The sequence below is a fragment of the Leuciscus leuciscus genome, assembly GCF_965113295.1.
Source record: "Leuciscus leuciscus genome assembly, chromosome: 1".
In the NCBI taxonomy this organism is placed as follows: domain Eukaryota; kingdom Metazoa; phylum Chordata; class Actinopteri; order Cypriniformes; family Leuciscidae; genus Leuciscus; species Leuciscus leuciscus.
The window spans coordinates 23,960,910-23,976,273 of record NC_138725.1 but is presented as its reverse complement, the minus strand read 5'-3'; the positions used below and the strand labels follow the sequence as shown (position 1 = coordinate 23,976,273).

The following is a 15,364-nucleotide window of genomic DNA, read 5'->3' as shown; positions in this document are numbered from 1 at the left end:
ATGAGAGATCTGTAACGTTTGTATTTATCTTATTACAATTACATCAAGCTCTGCGATCTTGAAATGCGGATATCGCGCGCGCCATATAACCAACAGGAAAACGGTTATCCAAATAACAAAGACGTGTACAACACTCGCGTTACAGTGTGTGTATTCACACACATAAACTGCATAGCTAATGTTACAGCCACATTCTACGTGTAAAATCTAGGTAACCATAAACAGTAAAGCAACACACTTATATATCATTAGTTGACTTACTTGTCCGAGGTGTGTAGCTGAGCGAAAGAGAGTGATCCAGACTTTAGTTTCAGACGTTCAGCAAGCCCAGCTCTGTATTGACCCTTCGGTGTTCATTTGTACATCCAATTATTGAGCAATTGTTATGCTTCGCTCGCTCAAAAGCCATGATATCTCTCGTAGACAAACTAAAATCGCGCGCGCGCGTTCATACTTCCTAGCGCATTTTCTCATGGGCGAGAAATTGTCACGGACACACACGGGAAACAGTAGATCCAATAGCAGTAGGTTTTATTGTTAGGGCAATCCAAAATCGTAGTCATCCAGGCAGGGGTCAAAGTCCATATACTCAATCCAAACACAAATAAACAAGAAACAAAACAAGAACAGACTAGCAACAGACCTCAGAAGTGTGGGTGACAATATACAACGACTCCATGACAAACACTAACCAGACAGGGTATATATACACAGACACTAACAATGTGATAGGGAACAGCTGAGTGCAATGAACAGTGATGAGTCCAGACAGGGATTGTGGGAAATGCAGTTCCAGAATGAATGGTGACAGTAAGGGAGAGAGACCTTTAGTGGACACCCGGGGAAACAAACCAGACACTGTGACAGAAATATTCTCTGGGCGGGCAAAGCAGAGACAGGGGAGGTAACATTTCCTCCTTATGACGTCATAAGGAGGAGATTCAAGATCAGCGCGTATGAGCCTCCATTTTCTCAAAGGCAGAGAAAGATAGCAAAAGCTCAATTTACACCGATTGAAATTTTTAGTAACTTGGGGACCATATACAGGCTAGGGGAACTCATTTTAATGTTAAAAAACCTCAGAAAGTGAAAATTTCATGTCATGGGACCTTTAAAGTTTCCTTTATCTGTGAACCTCTTCCCGAATTGATCACATGTGTAAGGTTTCTCTCTGGTTCTCCCATCAGGTCTAAAAGAAACATTAAATCATGTGACATTTCAAATGAGAGAAAAAAAATTGAAATAAAAAGTGAAGCCATAAGTCAAGATCACTGATGAGTTCAATAGTCATTTTAAACCCATCAAATTCTGTTTGAGGATGGTTCCAAACATGACAGGGTTTCAGGAACATCATGCTAACCTTTAAATAACATTATATTAACATTCAGGAAACTGGACATTTTTATGTTCTTGGAATGTTAGAAATCAACTAATGATGGTTTCTCCACTGCATGGATCTTCATGTGTCGATTCAGGTGACTTTTAAAAGAGAAACTTGTTCCACACTGATCACACGTGTGCGGCTTCTCTCTGCTGTGGATCCTCTCATGTTTTTTCAGATGTCCTGACTGACTGAATCTCTTGTCACACTGTGAACACTTGTAAGGTTTTTCTCCAGTGTGGATCCTCTCGTGTTTTCAGATTTGCTGACAGACTGAATCTCTTGTCACAGTGTGAACACTTGTAAGGTTTTTCTCCAGTGTGAATACTCTGGTGCAGTTTTAAACTGTCCGCTGTAATAAAAGTCTTCTCACACTCAATGCACATGTACTCTCTTACACCAGTATGAGTTTTCTCATGTTTATATAAATATGACTGCAGTGAAAAGCTCTTTCCACACACAGAACATGAATGTGACTTCTCCTTCGTATGAACTGTCAGGTGTCTCTTCAGGTGTGATGCCACAATAAATGTTTTGCCGCATTGATCACACGTGAACGGCTTCTCTCCAGTGTGAACTCTTATGTGATCATTAAGGCTTGATGATAGTGCGAAGCTTTTCCAACACTGATCACATGCATACGGCTTTTCTCCAGTGTGGATACGCATGTGTCTATTAAGGTGAGGTTTTTGTGTGAAACTCTTCCCGCACTGATCACACACGTGCGGCTTCTCTCCGGTGTGAACTCTCATGTGAAGGTTAAGATGTTGTTTGTCTGAGAATCTCTTTTCACACTGATCACATGCATATGGCTTTTCTCCAGTGTGGCTTCTCATGTGAATCTTAAGGGTTGATGAGTGCATGAAATCTTTCCCACATTGATCACATGTGAATGGCCTCTGTCCAGTATGAACTCTCTTGTGAATCTCAAGATTATGTTTGTGTGTAAAACTCTTTCCACACTGATCACATGCATACGGCTTTTCTCCAGTGTGGATCCTCATGTGTCCTTGAAGATGTTGTTTTTGTGCGAAGCTCGTCCCGCACTGATTACACGTGTGTGGCTTCTCTCCGGTGTGAACTCTCATGTGAAGTTTAAGATGTTGTTTTTGTGTGAAGCTTGTCCCGCACTGATCACACGTGTGTGGCTTCTCTCCAGTATGAAGTCTCATGTGAAGCTTAAGACTTGGTTTGGTTGTGAAACTCTTTCCACACTGAGTGCAGGTTGCAGATTTCTTGGCTCTAGTTTTCTTAAAAAAAATTTGTTTAGTCTTTGAACAACTCAAAGGTTTTTCTCCAGGTTGGACATGATGTTCCTCCTCCACTTCACTCAGTTCTTCACTCTCCTCCTTCACTTCACTCAGTTCTTCACTCTTCTCCTTCACTTCACTCAGTTCTTCACTCTCCTCCTTCACTTCACTCAGTTCTTCACTCTTCTCCTTCACTTCACTCAGTTCTTCACTCAGTTCTTCACTCAGTTCTTCACTCTCCTCTTTCACTTCACTCAGTTCTTCACTCTCCTCCTTCACTTCCATCAGGCCTGAAATCAAAGAGAAAAAGTTATTTCATTTTCAGTACAACAAAAATAATTCAAAGAGAGGAATATGAAGTGAAAGGACATAAAAAGAGCTCTGATGTAATAACAAAACTACTTTCCATAAATGAGGTTCATTGATCTTCTAATAATTATTTTAAAAACATTATAGACACAAATCCCATGTTTCTGTAGCAAGAACTGTTAAGGCGAGACACGGCAGGCAAAAACATCGTTTTTTTTTCACAGGTCATTATTGAGATTTTGGGTTATTTGTCTTCAATAACATGTATTCTTTCAGACTTGTGCTGAAAAAAAGTACAAAATACACATTTAGGTCTTTATTTTACTACACTTTGTCTGTTTGAGTGTGCAGATTTCGCCTAAATTTATCAAAAGTTGGCGTTCTAAATCATCCCGCTGCTCCGCGATCGCTGTGTCTGGTGCACCGTCATCACATACCGTTAGAAAGCTCTCTCTCTTCTTTCCAATGCTGTCGGATCCAAATATGGTAATTTTCTGTCTATCAGCAACAAATCATGAAAGTAAAACAGGTGATTTAACTCGAAATGCGCAATCTCATTGGCTGATGCCAATTTATGACAACATGATTCGTTCAGAATCGTCACGTGACGCGCTCTGATATTTCCGCGGTAGTTCAAAATGTCGAAAGATATGCGTGTAAAATTCTCTCAGAGAAGCCGAAAACAGTTGTCATTAGCTAGAAGACACAAGGGATTACCAACGAAGACAAAAGATGATGAAATGGGTCTTCACTATTTTTTTCATGAGAGCCGCACTGATAGGACAAAGTCAGTAGAAGAGCCATACGTCGTCCTTTCAGTTTCGGTTCTCAATCGACCAAGTGTTTACATGTTCTCTCGATAAACCACCTTTTTCAATCCGATAGAAATTATTTTTAATAGAGCTGACACTTAGAGTTTGTAATGGGTAATGTAATGAAATATCTGTAGTGACTGGCTGCATGATATCGCCATATTTTTACAGCCATGCGAGGCACAAATTAAAGCTTGGCGGGCCGCATGAGGCTCGCGAGCCGCGCAATCGATGCGTTACGAACAAGCTGTAACATTTTGAACACATCTAAATGTAAGTCAAAAAGACACAACACATTTCAAAGCACTTAAAACCCACGAGCCAAATCCTGAAAACAGTCCCCTCAGTCAGCTGATGGTGAAGCTAAACAGAACTCAACAGAACAAAACTAAGTATGAATCATTCAAAATATCAATATTTAGAACATTGGAGAAAGCAAACAAAGTAGACTAAATTGTTATTTGACAGAATATCTGCACACTGTCAGAGAAGAAGAGACGGATCCTGACTAAATACAGGCTCAGTGACCACCAACTGGGTCAGACAGAGATGCACTTCCTCCTCCACTGGGAAAAAATATCTTCACTAAGTGATTTACACCTTGGACAAATAGCCAAAAGAATAAAACTTCCCAAAGTTGAATCTGCCCGAGGGACTGTGATGTACCGGTATTTAGTTTTTCCATTCCACGGGACTACTAAGATGGCGCCGCTGCGTTCGGTCGCCGTCAGGGTCGCTCCTCATAGATTGTGCTTTTACTTAATTTTTTACTTACTTTTTCTTTCTCTTTCTACCCGTATTACGTCTGCACTGATAACTTACGAGAAATTGACACTTTTGGATATTGGATATCGCTGTACTGACCGGTTTTGGGACACTTTATCCTCGAACTTTTCATTTCCACCAGAGATTCTTTGCAACAAAGAAACAAACAATGGACACCCACCGAGACGACGCGACAAAAAACATTGCGGGAAACGCGCCGATATTCGCAACAGATTGAGGCAAAGAGCACACAGTCCTCCTCTGCCTAGCATTTTACTCACCAATGTCCAATCCTTGGAGAATAAGATGGACGATCTGAGAGCCAGGACAAGTTTCCAACGGGACATCAGGGACTGTAACATCTTTTGTTTTTCTGAAACATGCAGGGTTTCCGCGGGGTTGTAAAAGGTAGTAAAAGGTAGTAAATTAAATTATGCCAAATTAAGGCCAGTAAAAAGTAGTAAAAAGTAGTAAACGTCATCTGACGAGGTAGTAAATTTTCGAAGCCCCATCTAACTGGGTCTATATCATGGGTGTCCAAACTGCGGCCCGCGGTCCAGTTTTTATTGGCCCGCAGCCAGGGTCCGAAATTAACACCCGCCAAGTGCCAAGTGTGGTTAGATTTTCCACACTGGCGGGTGAATGTTCATCATACCAAAATAGTAGCCTAATAAAATAACAATTGCCTTTTGTAATGTTATGATGCCTGGAAATTTGTTAAAATCTCCTGCGAATCTAGAGTGAGCGAGCGAGCAAAAGCGCGCATGCAAACCGTGTAGCGAGCGCACGGCAGAGAGGGAGAGACCTTGCGTGTGTGTCTCTCTCTCTCTCTCTCTCTATCTCTCTCTCTCTCTCTCTCTCTCTCTCTCTCTCATGCAGTGGTGACACGTTCATATAAACGGCACCTAAACGCTGTAAAAAAAATATTATGACATTTTAATTGTTTATTAATAAACAAGTGTTTCTGTGTCATCTGCAAAGATGAAGTTGACACTGACTCGCGATCTTCGCAGTAGTGAACGCGCCGGAGAAAAACGCATTTCTTACGGATTAGCCTATAGCCTACTTTTATTTAGTTTTGAATGGTTCTGTTTAAAAGTAGAAATTTCAAGCTTTCTGTAGATAATAGATATAGGATATTTCTAATTTGTTTAGGTCTGTGAGGCGAGTAGCCTAGGCTGCCTATACGCTGAGTTTCGGTTCATGTCTGAACGTGTTGTGATTATACAAAATAATGAAACATGGATTAAAATTAAGATAAAATTAATACAAAACGAAATTCGTTTCAAAGAGAGGCTTTGTGTTTTCTGTTTGATGTCTCTGTGAAAGTTTTAAAAGCATCCTTAATGGAGAACGAACGGTTAGGCTACATAACATGTTTTTTTCCTCAAATGCAAACACGAAATAAAAGACAAAATACTTTTTAAAAAGACAATTTTTGGGGAAAAAATATAGATTTATAGCTTTTGGAAAAAAATCGGGATGGATTAATAGCGTTTTAGAAAAAAATCTGGATGGATTTATAGCGTTTTGAAAAAAAAATCTGGATGGATTAATAGCGTTTTGGAAAAAAATATGGATGGATTTATAGCGTTTTGGGAAAAAATATGGATGGATTTATAGCGTTTTATAGCTAGGTTGTAAAAATACAGTATTGTGTATTGTGTCAATATGTCACCTCTAGTGTGTGGCCCGGCCCTTTGTTTATTTTTCTGTATTTGGCCCTCACTAAAAAAAGTTTGGACACCCCTGGTCTATATGGTTTTCAATTAGGGTAACTTACGTGTGCAGGCCTATTTCCTTACTAAACTTACATGCATTTATTTTTATTTTGAGTCTTTTGAAATACTGTTATTATAGTGTACAATTGCACTTTATTATTACACATTGTGTAGCTGTTCATTCTAAAGGTCCAGTCTGTCTTCTAATTTCTATGTAATTGTTACTCTTTGACATATTGAGTAAATCCTATGGACCAAGGCCTGTTGTGATATCTTGATTAATCCAAGTCCTATGGTAGAGTTCCCTCTTACTTGAATGTAGCTCACTCACTTGCCCTAACACACATGCACACTCACATACACCTACAGAACCTCTCCTGACTTTCTCTTTCTCGCTCTCTCTGGTTCTCTATCTCTCCCTCCCAGTGTTGAAATTAAGTTATAATTGCCTCATTAAATTGTGATTAAAATTGTCTGTACATTTCTGTAAATATTCTCAGTTTAGCTTACAGATTTTTTATAATTAGAAATTGTATCTTTATATTGCTTAAATTGTTAATTATTTTTAGTGTTTTATAATATTGCACTATCTTGGAGTGGACCCTATTTACATTTCACTATTGGTTGTATATTCTGTATATAACTGTGTATGTGACAAATAAAAATATTGAATCTTGAAAACGTGTGTGATGGACTGTTGATGTGTTGTTTTGGATGTTATGATCAGTGATGGATGAAGCAATAATGAGTTTTGGATGTTAAACAGTGTGATTCATGGATTTTACTTGGACCTAAAGCATATTTTGTCTGTAATTCATGGCTTTCAATAGGAATTAGTGGAATTTTGCCATAAAAATCTTTAAAGGCCGTTCTCTCAAAATGAGTTTTTTCCTCACACTCATAGTGACGATTTTCCACTTCTGTAGCACCTACATACACCAAACTTTGCAGTCGTATTCCTAACTATATTGTGAAGGTTTGTCCAGAGGGATTTGTTGATATATCATTCTTGGCCTGATTTATATGACATTTTATGCCTAAATATAGGGCGGAAATCAATTTTTTAAGGCTATTGGCAGTATTTTCTGATTTACAGGATAACAAAAGTAGATATTCATTATCCCCTCTGATAATGTATTTTCATTGAATATATCAACAAAATGCAAAAATAATTTTGAACCTTGTTTTTTTCAATGGTCAGATTTGTCACTTCAAAATATATGCAAATTAATGCATATTTAATTAGATATAGCCTCATTAGCATATTTAAAAATTAAATTACAGAAAACTTGCAATGCATTTTTTTCTCCTATTCATGTGAGTAATCAACTGGTAAAGTTTGATGGTGATATCTGTAAGTTAACAATTTTACACTATTCACCTGTAGTGTCTCGCCTTAAATATATTTGATCAATGACACAATTATCTAATGTATTAGTAGCATTAAAAATTATACAATAGTGTCATAATGTTGATACCAATGTTTAGATTGCTATTTAATTTATTTTACTTAAAACTTATTTTATTTAAAACTTATATTACAATCCAGTCACACTAGACTTTTAATTCCAATGACTCCCATTCATCATTCACGGAAATAATCCCAGTCCATTGTCTCAGTTTTTACACAAACTGTAGCATTGACTGTATTCATCAACCCTGTTACCAAAGTTACTATAAGAAGAATGATCTCTATAACGGTTTAACTTATATAATTTATGATTAATTAATACAAGTTATACAAATAATCAGATATCGCTTAAGTTAGGCTTACAATCCTGTCAACCATCCTGGAAATGTAATTTACTTAATACAGTTTATTGTTTATTGCTTAAAAATATATATTAATAATTATAAAAATATTGAGAAATGTCCAACAAAAATTGCGAACGAAGTATAAACCAGAGCGTTTGACCGGATATTGACAATAAATATGAAAGTTTCCCCTTTACTGAACATTTGTTGAAATGTTCCCTGTACCCATTTCACAGTTGAACTGTTTATCTAAAAGTGATGAAGTGCTTGAATGTTTCTAACATGAATGTTCTTCAGCATCATGAATGAATGAAGAATAAACACCAACCTCTTTGTTCTTCAGGATCTTCAGTGTGTTTCATTCTGCAGGGTTCTGGATCACTCATGTTCTCACTGTCCTCTTTAATAAACTCAGTCTTTACAGATTTCAGCTCTTCCTTGATACTCTGATGCTCGTCTTCACTTGTAGCTGATGGGAATATTCCAGCATTTATTGGAGAATTACAGTGGGAGGAGCTTCACTGATGATGTGAGTGATATGGGAGGAGCTTCACTGATGATGTAAATGACATGGGAGGGTCCTCAGTTATGGTAAATTTTAGTGGGAGGAGCTGATCTGCCCAAAATAAAAATAAAATATCAGTAACTGAGTTTGTTTTTATACTTATTGATAACAGAATATAAATATTGTAATACAATTATTCCAAATATAAATAATGGTTAGAAAAATAGTTCAATGCATAAAGACAGAAATAAATGTACATATAGTAGCCATCAAATACCCTCAGTCTGTTGACACCAATGAAATGAGTTTTAAGTGTCAATTTACAGGAGATCTGAAGACATCAGCATAATAAATTAGGTGAAAACAGGAACTATTGACATTAAATAAAGAGTGTGTATTTCATCAGCAGTGTTGTAGAAAGTTGCTGTGGAAAGCAATGCATTCCAATTTTACGTTACTCCCTTAAAAATAGCTAATAGCGTTACTTAGTTACTTTTTTAGAAAAGTAATGCGTTACGTTACTTTGCGTTACTTTTTTTAACTGGGCTGGGCTTGTTTTTCTTTTTTTTCTAACAAAAAAAAAAACAGACACTTTAACACCAAAAGTGAAATAATATGCCTGAAGAAAGGCTGAAGATAGAGGGCGCCACTCAAACAAACCTTTCAGCTGCTGCTGCTGTTCTGGATAACAGAAAAATAGGTGCAGAAGAAGAAAGTTTAACACTTACTTTACCAATAAAAAACAAAAAAATCTATTGTTTTTACTTGTTTACTTCTGGTTTAACTGAATCATCAAAGGTCTGAAGCAAGTACATTGGTCAATAAGATTAAATGCATAAAAATGTATGTTTTTACTTGTTTACTTCTGGTTTAACTGAATCATCAAAGGTCTGAAGCAAGTACATTGGTCAATAAGATTAAATGCATAAAAATGTATGTTTTATTTGACATATTTAGTTATTGGAGGTTTGCATAGGATTCTGGTTCTGCATTTCACTGATTTTATTCATTTTGAGGAATATTGAAAACAAAATTGTGCAACTGAGATGAGTAAATGCACACTCACATTTAGTCTAGAACTACAATGACCATCATGTTTACACACACACACACACACACACACACACACACACACACACACACACAATGCTTCTGCATTTTGATTTGTCTCAACATAGGGACAAGAGCTCTGTCAGTCAATAAATGGGAAAACAAAGTAACTTGCGTTACTTATTTGAAACAGTAACTCAGATATTTTGTTTTAAATTTTAGAAGTTATACGTTACTTTACTAGTTACTTGAAAAAGTAATCTGATTAAATAACTCAAGTTACTTGTAATGAGTTACTTCCAACACTGGTCATCAGCATAGCAGTGAAATGAATGTCACGGCCGAGGGGAAGCATATAGAGAATGAACACGGTGGGGCCGAGCACCGAGCCTTGAGGGACACCACAGGTAACGCTGTGTGTCAAAGATTTAGCATCTCCCAAGGCAACATGCTCAGCTCTCCCAGTGAGGTAGGATGAAAACCCGTTATGACCAAAGTCAGATAGACCAATAGTGGAGTGTAGATGATGGAGGACAATGTTATGATCCACAGTGTCGAAAGCTGCAGTCGAGTCCAGATGGATGAGAAGAGATGGGGAGCCAGCATCATAAAAAGGTTGTTTGTAACCCTGACCAAAGCTGTTTCTGTGCTGTGGCCAGAGCGGAAACCAGACTGGAATTTCTCAAACTAATTGTTTTTTTTTAAATGGACCTGAAGCTGTGCAGCAAGTGGCAGCAATGACTTTTTCCAGCACATTGGAAAGAAAAGTTAGGTTAGAAATGGGTCTGTAGTTGGCAATAACTTCTGGGTCCAATGTGGTTCGTTTACTATAACAATGATAAGAAAAACAGTTAAAAGCATATAAGAAGTAAATCTACAGATTTGTCACCAACAAATACCCTCAGTCTGTTGACACCAATGAAATGAGCTTTAAAGGGTTAGTTCACCCAAAAATTCCTGTAAAAACCTGTAAGACCTGTGTTCATCTTCGAAACACAAAGATATTTTTTATTTGACTTTTTAAGTGTCAATTTACAGGAGATCTGAAGACATCAGCATAATAAATGAGGTGAAACCAGGAACTATTGTCATGAAATAAAGAGTGTTTTCAGCAGATCTGTTCATATTGATGAGCCTCCGACTATCAACACTCATTCAACAAGCCATTCAGGATCATCAGCAGATCATCTCACTTTATTCTGAGTGTTTGCTGTTAGAAACACATTATTTGAGTCAGGATAGATGATAAAAGCCTGTAAAACTGCTCTACCCTGGGGAAAAATGCTAATCAACAATCCTTGTTTATCATCTCCATGTTTGATTTTCAAAGTTAACTACTAACATTTGCCTATTTAAACTAGAGACACACAGTTTCCTCTGCGCAAATAAATTGCAAATGTTGCAATGAGAAGAACATAAATCTCAACACACAAATCTCAAACATGGTGATGATCAACAATTGTAATTCAGTAAAAATATGAACTCTGAAACATATGGCAGCTAAATAACAGCAGCGTAAATAATGCTGGTTAATGCAACACAATAATATTTTTTTCTTTTAACAAATACCCCATCATTTATTCAAGCTGCAATGCATGCTGGGAACTGGCAGAACATTGTTGAATGTAAATTTGTAAAGTTCGGACAACATTTGGACAAGTTTTGGAAAAATACATGAGAACCTATTAGGTCAACAAAACAAATGTTGCAGAGCATTCCTGTTTATTTCTATCAAGAGTAAACATACTCATCCCAAATAATCTTTGTTCAAGATATTTTTTACATTCACATAAATTGAAACACTTTTTTTTTTACTTTACTTTGGACAAACAGACTAAATAATTGTAATATTAATTCTGCTACAGTTGATTCTGAAAGCTGATTAAAATATGTTTAATTAATTATACATATTTCCCTATTTTGCTACATAAATCTATACATAAATGTTAAAATACAGATAAATATGAATACAGTTTGCCACTGGAAACATAATTGCCACCGATCATTGTCAGTTTCTGCACATAAAAACTGTGAAATATTAAATATCTAATTACTTTATTACACTGAGTTATCATAAAGCCAAGCCATGTTTCAATTCATAGTTACTAATCTGCAGTGGTTGATTAAGTGTCAATAGTGTTTTATTTTTTTAAATTTTATTATTGATGTTTTATCCATGCCATATTGTGAGAAATAACAGTATTGTATTTTAATATAGCATTTCTATAGCCTTTTATAGAGTAAAATAATGTGTTTCTAACAGCAAACACTCAGAATAAAGTGAGATGATCTGCTGATGATCCTGAATGGCTTGTTGAATGAGTGTTGATAGTCTGAGGCTCATCAATATTAACAGATCTGCTGAAAACACTCTTTATTTCATGACAATAGTTCCTGTTTTCACCTCATTTATTATGCTGATGTCTTCAGATCTCCTGTTAATTGACACTTAAAGCTCATTTCATTGGTGTCAACAGACTGAAGGGATTTGTTGGCTACTATATGTACGTTTATTTCTGTGTTTATGTTTTCATATGTTTTTCTTGCAGTTCTTTACCACTTTTCTAGATATCTGCAGTTATTTTAACGAAGAAAGAGAATAATGTTAGAATTAGAAATAAAGAATTGTGAATTAGCATCAGTTGCTTTACAGACAGACAGACTGATATAAATGCTTAAATGTGTCAAATAGTATATGGGTCAAAGACAAATATTGCAAAAAAAATATTTTCAGGCATGTTTAGAAGAATAATTATTTGATGACATATTCAAAGACTGTATTTAAGGATCATAGTTAAACCACAAAATACTCATTCATTGTAAATTTAAGTATTTATACTTTCCTTCAAACCACTAGGTTTTACCCACAAGAAGTTTTTAACACTTTAAAATATAATACAATTTAGTATGATCACTTATTTAATATATTTCAATAAGTACTGGTAAGAATAACTATGTAATTTCATTTTTACATAAATATATCTTATTTCACCCATATTTTGACATTTTGTTTTCACCAAGGTTATGTATTGCCACGACACATTTCACAAATGCCTCACAGTGTCAAATGTGTTTTAATGAGTGAGAATGTGTTTAGAGTTTTGCAAACAGTGTTTTCACTGCCTGAACTTGTTTAAGGTTTTGCTGAAAGAGTGATTTATTCAACAAATTGGTTTAGACTATTGAGAATTTAGTTCAGGGAATGGAGTTGTGTCTAAGCAATTGTGATTTACATTGAATGGGTTTTCTATGTTTATAAAAAAAAAAATAGTAAATTTAATTTAAAAATTAAATCAGATACAGACACAATAACTTGGCATCCGGTCTTTGACCCTATTAAAACAAACAAAGTAAATTATTTATTTTAGATTTTGGCAGATCAGCTTCTCCCACTAAAATTTACCATAATTAAAGCCCCTCCCATGTCAATCACATCATCAGTGAAGCTCCTCCCACACTGCAATCACATCATCAGTGAAGCTCCTCCCACATCAATTATCCAATAAATGCTGTAAATTCCCATCAGCTGCAAGTGAAGATGAGCATGAAAGTGTCAGGAAGAGCTAAAATCTGCAAAGACTGAGTTTATGAAAGAGGACAGTGAGAACATGAGTGACCCAGATCCCTGCAGAATGAAACACACTGAAGATCCCGAAGAACAAAGAGGTTGGTGTTTATTCCCAATAAAAATAAAAATAAAAGTTCTGTTTTTAAAAGGAGGAAAATCAGACACAGTTGAGTGAAACGTTTAACACGGATAATTCTAATAAAAATCATGAATTAAAAACTTGTTCAAGGGGTGCTATTATGCTTTATCCCTTTTCCCAACTTTAGGTAGTGTGTAAATATGTTGTTCAAGCATGACAAAAATCTGTTAGGAAAGTGAATTCTGTTCAATAAAATATCCCTTTGGATTGGACTTTGAGCTTTGTAACCAAGAACTACAATGAACTGCTCGTTTGGACTACAACACGTTTTTTTCTGAATCTTGTGAAGTCATAATTTTACTCATTTAAATAATCTACACCAGTGGAGGACAAGGCCTGTTTGAGCTGCGCTAGCGAAGATTAAGAATGTTGTCGCTGTTCTTTCAACGTTTGTCTGCGCGCTGCACATTTCATGAAGGATGAGAGTAAAATGCAGGCTACACACAAAAGCTTTTCCCGAAATAGAGAAGTTCCCACTTTGTCGTGACAATCTGTTGTTTATAAGACTTATAAGAATGTCTTATTATTAGTTGTGTTTTATGTAGCTGCTGTGCTGTGTTGTAAACAAAGGGCAAAGCTTTGCCTCTGCTAGCCTAACTAACATAACAGTATTGATGTAGTGTTTACTGTAGCTTTTGTAAGACTGTTCACAGCCTGTTAGGAAAATTATTCATGATTTTTAATCAAATCAAAACATTATGCTTTTGTAAAATAAAGAAAATAAACAGGGTGTGCGTTCTGCCTCTCCGTCGCGGTGAACTTTTTTTTCTTGAGCACGTCTATAAACTGAAACATAACTCAGCGAATACTTGTCACACATTTATGAGCCATATACCTTTATAAACATTTAAGTGTGTACTTTTAAATGATCGGATTCAAACTGAAAACAAATATTCTCTGTTTATGTAATTTGTATAAAACCAACAGGATGTTCAGTATCTCTAACGCTTGCTAATTATTTTTAATTCGACCATGCCCACTCGCGCAAAAGTGATTCACATGCAAATCTCCACATGGAACGTGAACGCGCTCGTTACCTCAAACATAAAACACCAAAACACTTCACAAGTCTCTGCTTTTCGTCGAGTTTGAAAGACGCGCCGTGAGCTTACATTGGATTTACCTCAGAAGAAGAAGAACGCGATTTGAAGACAAGAAAGATGTAAGGTAAGAAATTCTTACTTATTAGTTTATGGTATTGTTGCATAAACTTCACATTGCAGTTGAACTGTTGCTAGATATATGGTGAATATTATAATATTTAGACCCGTGTTTACTGTTAAATACTGTTTGTGGATATCTGCTCAAACATAGATATGTATAATATGGTAACCATAATGTTTCATATTTTGGAGCGCGATCGCGTTTGAATGTATCATATTTTGGAGCGCGATTGCGTTTGAAAAGCAAAATGCACCAAACAATAGGCTTTATATTTTTACTATTATCTCATTTCATATCATCATAACGAATGGAAACATTTGAAGTAACATATGATAATCAATATATTTTTCTCTAGCATAGGTGTTACTGAAATCTTTTGGAAGATTTATAGGCTGCTATAGGCTATTGTTATTATTTTATGCAGCACTGCGCATAGCCTATGCCTACAAGGCACAACAAACCTGGTGTTCATTATATTATATATTGTTGGAAACATTTGTGTGTGTGTGTGTGTGTGTGTGTGTGTGTGTGTGTGTGTATTCTGTGAATTTTAAAAAGCAATTTTAACCAGAAAATTCTAAAATGTATTCCCAAAATCGTGCAGGCCTAGTTTCTCTTGATACCAGTATGTTCACTTTTTTTTCTTTTCTTTCAGGGACCAGATGCAACTGAGTCCTGCTGACTTCAACATTCACATGAGTCTCTGTACATGAACATGGTAAAGTGAAAATCAAACACCTTGGAAATGAAAGGTATGTACAATGTTTTTAGGAATGGCACAAAGGTCTCTGTCTTTGGATCATTGTTTTCAATGTGCTCTTTTGTCATTTGTGTTGTAAATAAATCCAAACAATCTAAAAGCCATTCTTTTTTAAATCTCCTCATTCTTTGTGCAAGGTTGCTCTGAATGACAGGGCCTGAACGCTCCTAATAGGGCAGTTAGGG

The 15,364-nt window shown here is 36.1% G+C and overlaps 1 protein-coding gene across 1 annotated transcript; it reads right to left on the bottom strand.

The window, feature by feature from the left end:
* Window positions 1–1,095: 1,095 nt before the first annotated feature.
* LOC309494261 (uncharacterized protein) lies at window positions 1,096–8,549 on the bottom strand (the record flags this gene model as incomplete). Its single annotated transcript, XM_082163530.1, has 3 exons — window positions 8,322–8,549; window positions 2,360–2,921; window positions 1,096–1,189 (listed from the first exon to the last, which is right to left on the bottom strand). Exons 1-3 carry the CDS (start codon window positions 8,377–8,379, stop codon window positions 1,096–1,098), a joined length of 714 nt encoding a protein of 237 aa, XP_082019656.1. The 5' UTR covers window positions 8,380–8,549.
* Between the last annotated feature and the right edge of the window lie 6,815 nt (window positions 8,550–15,364).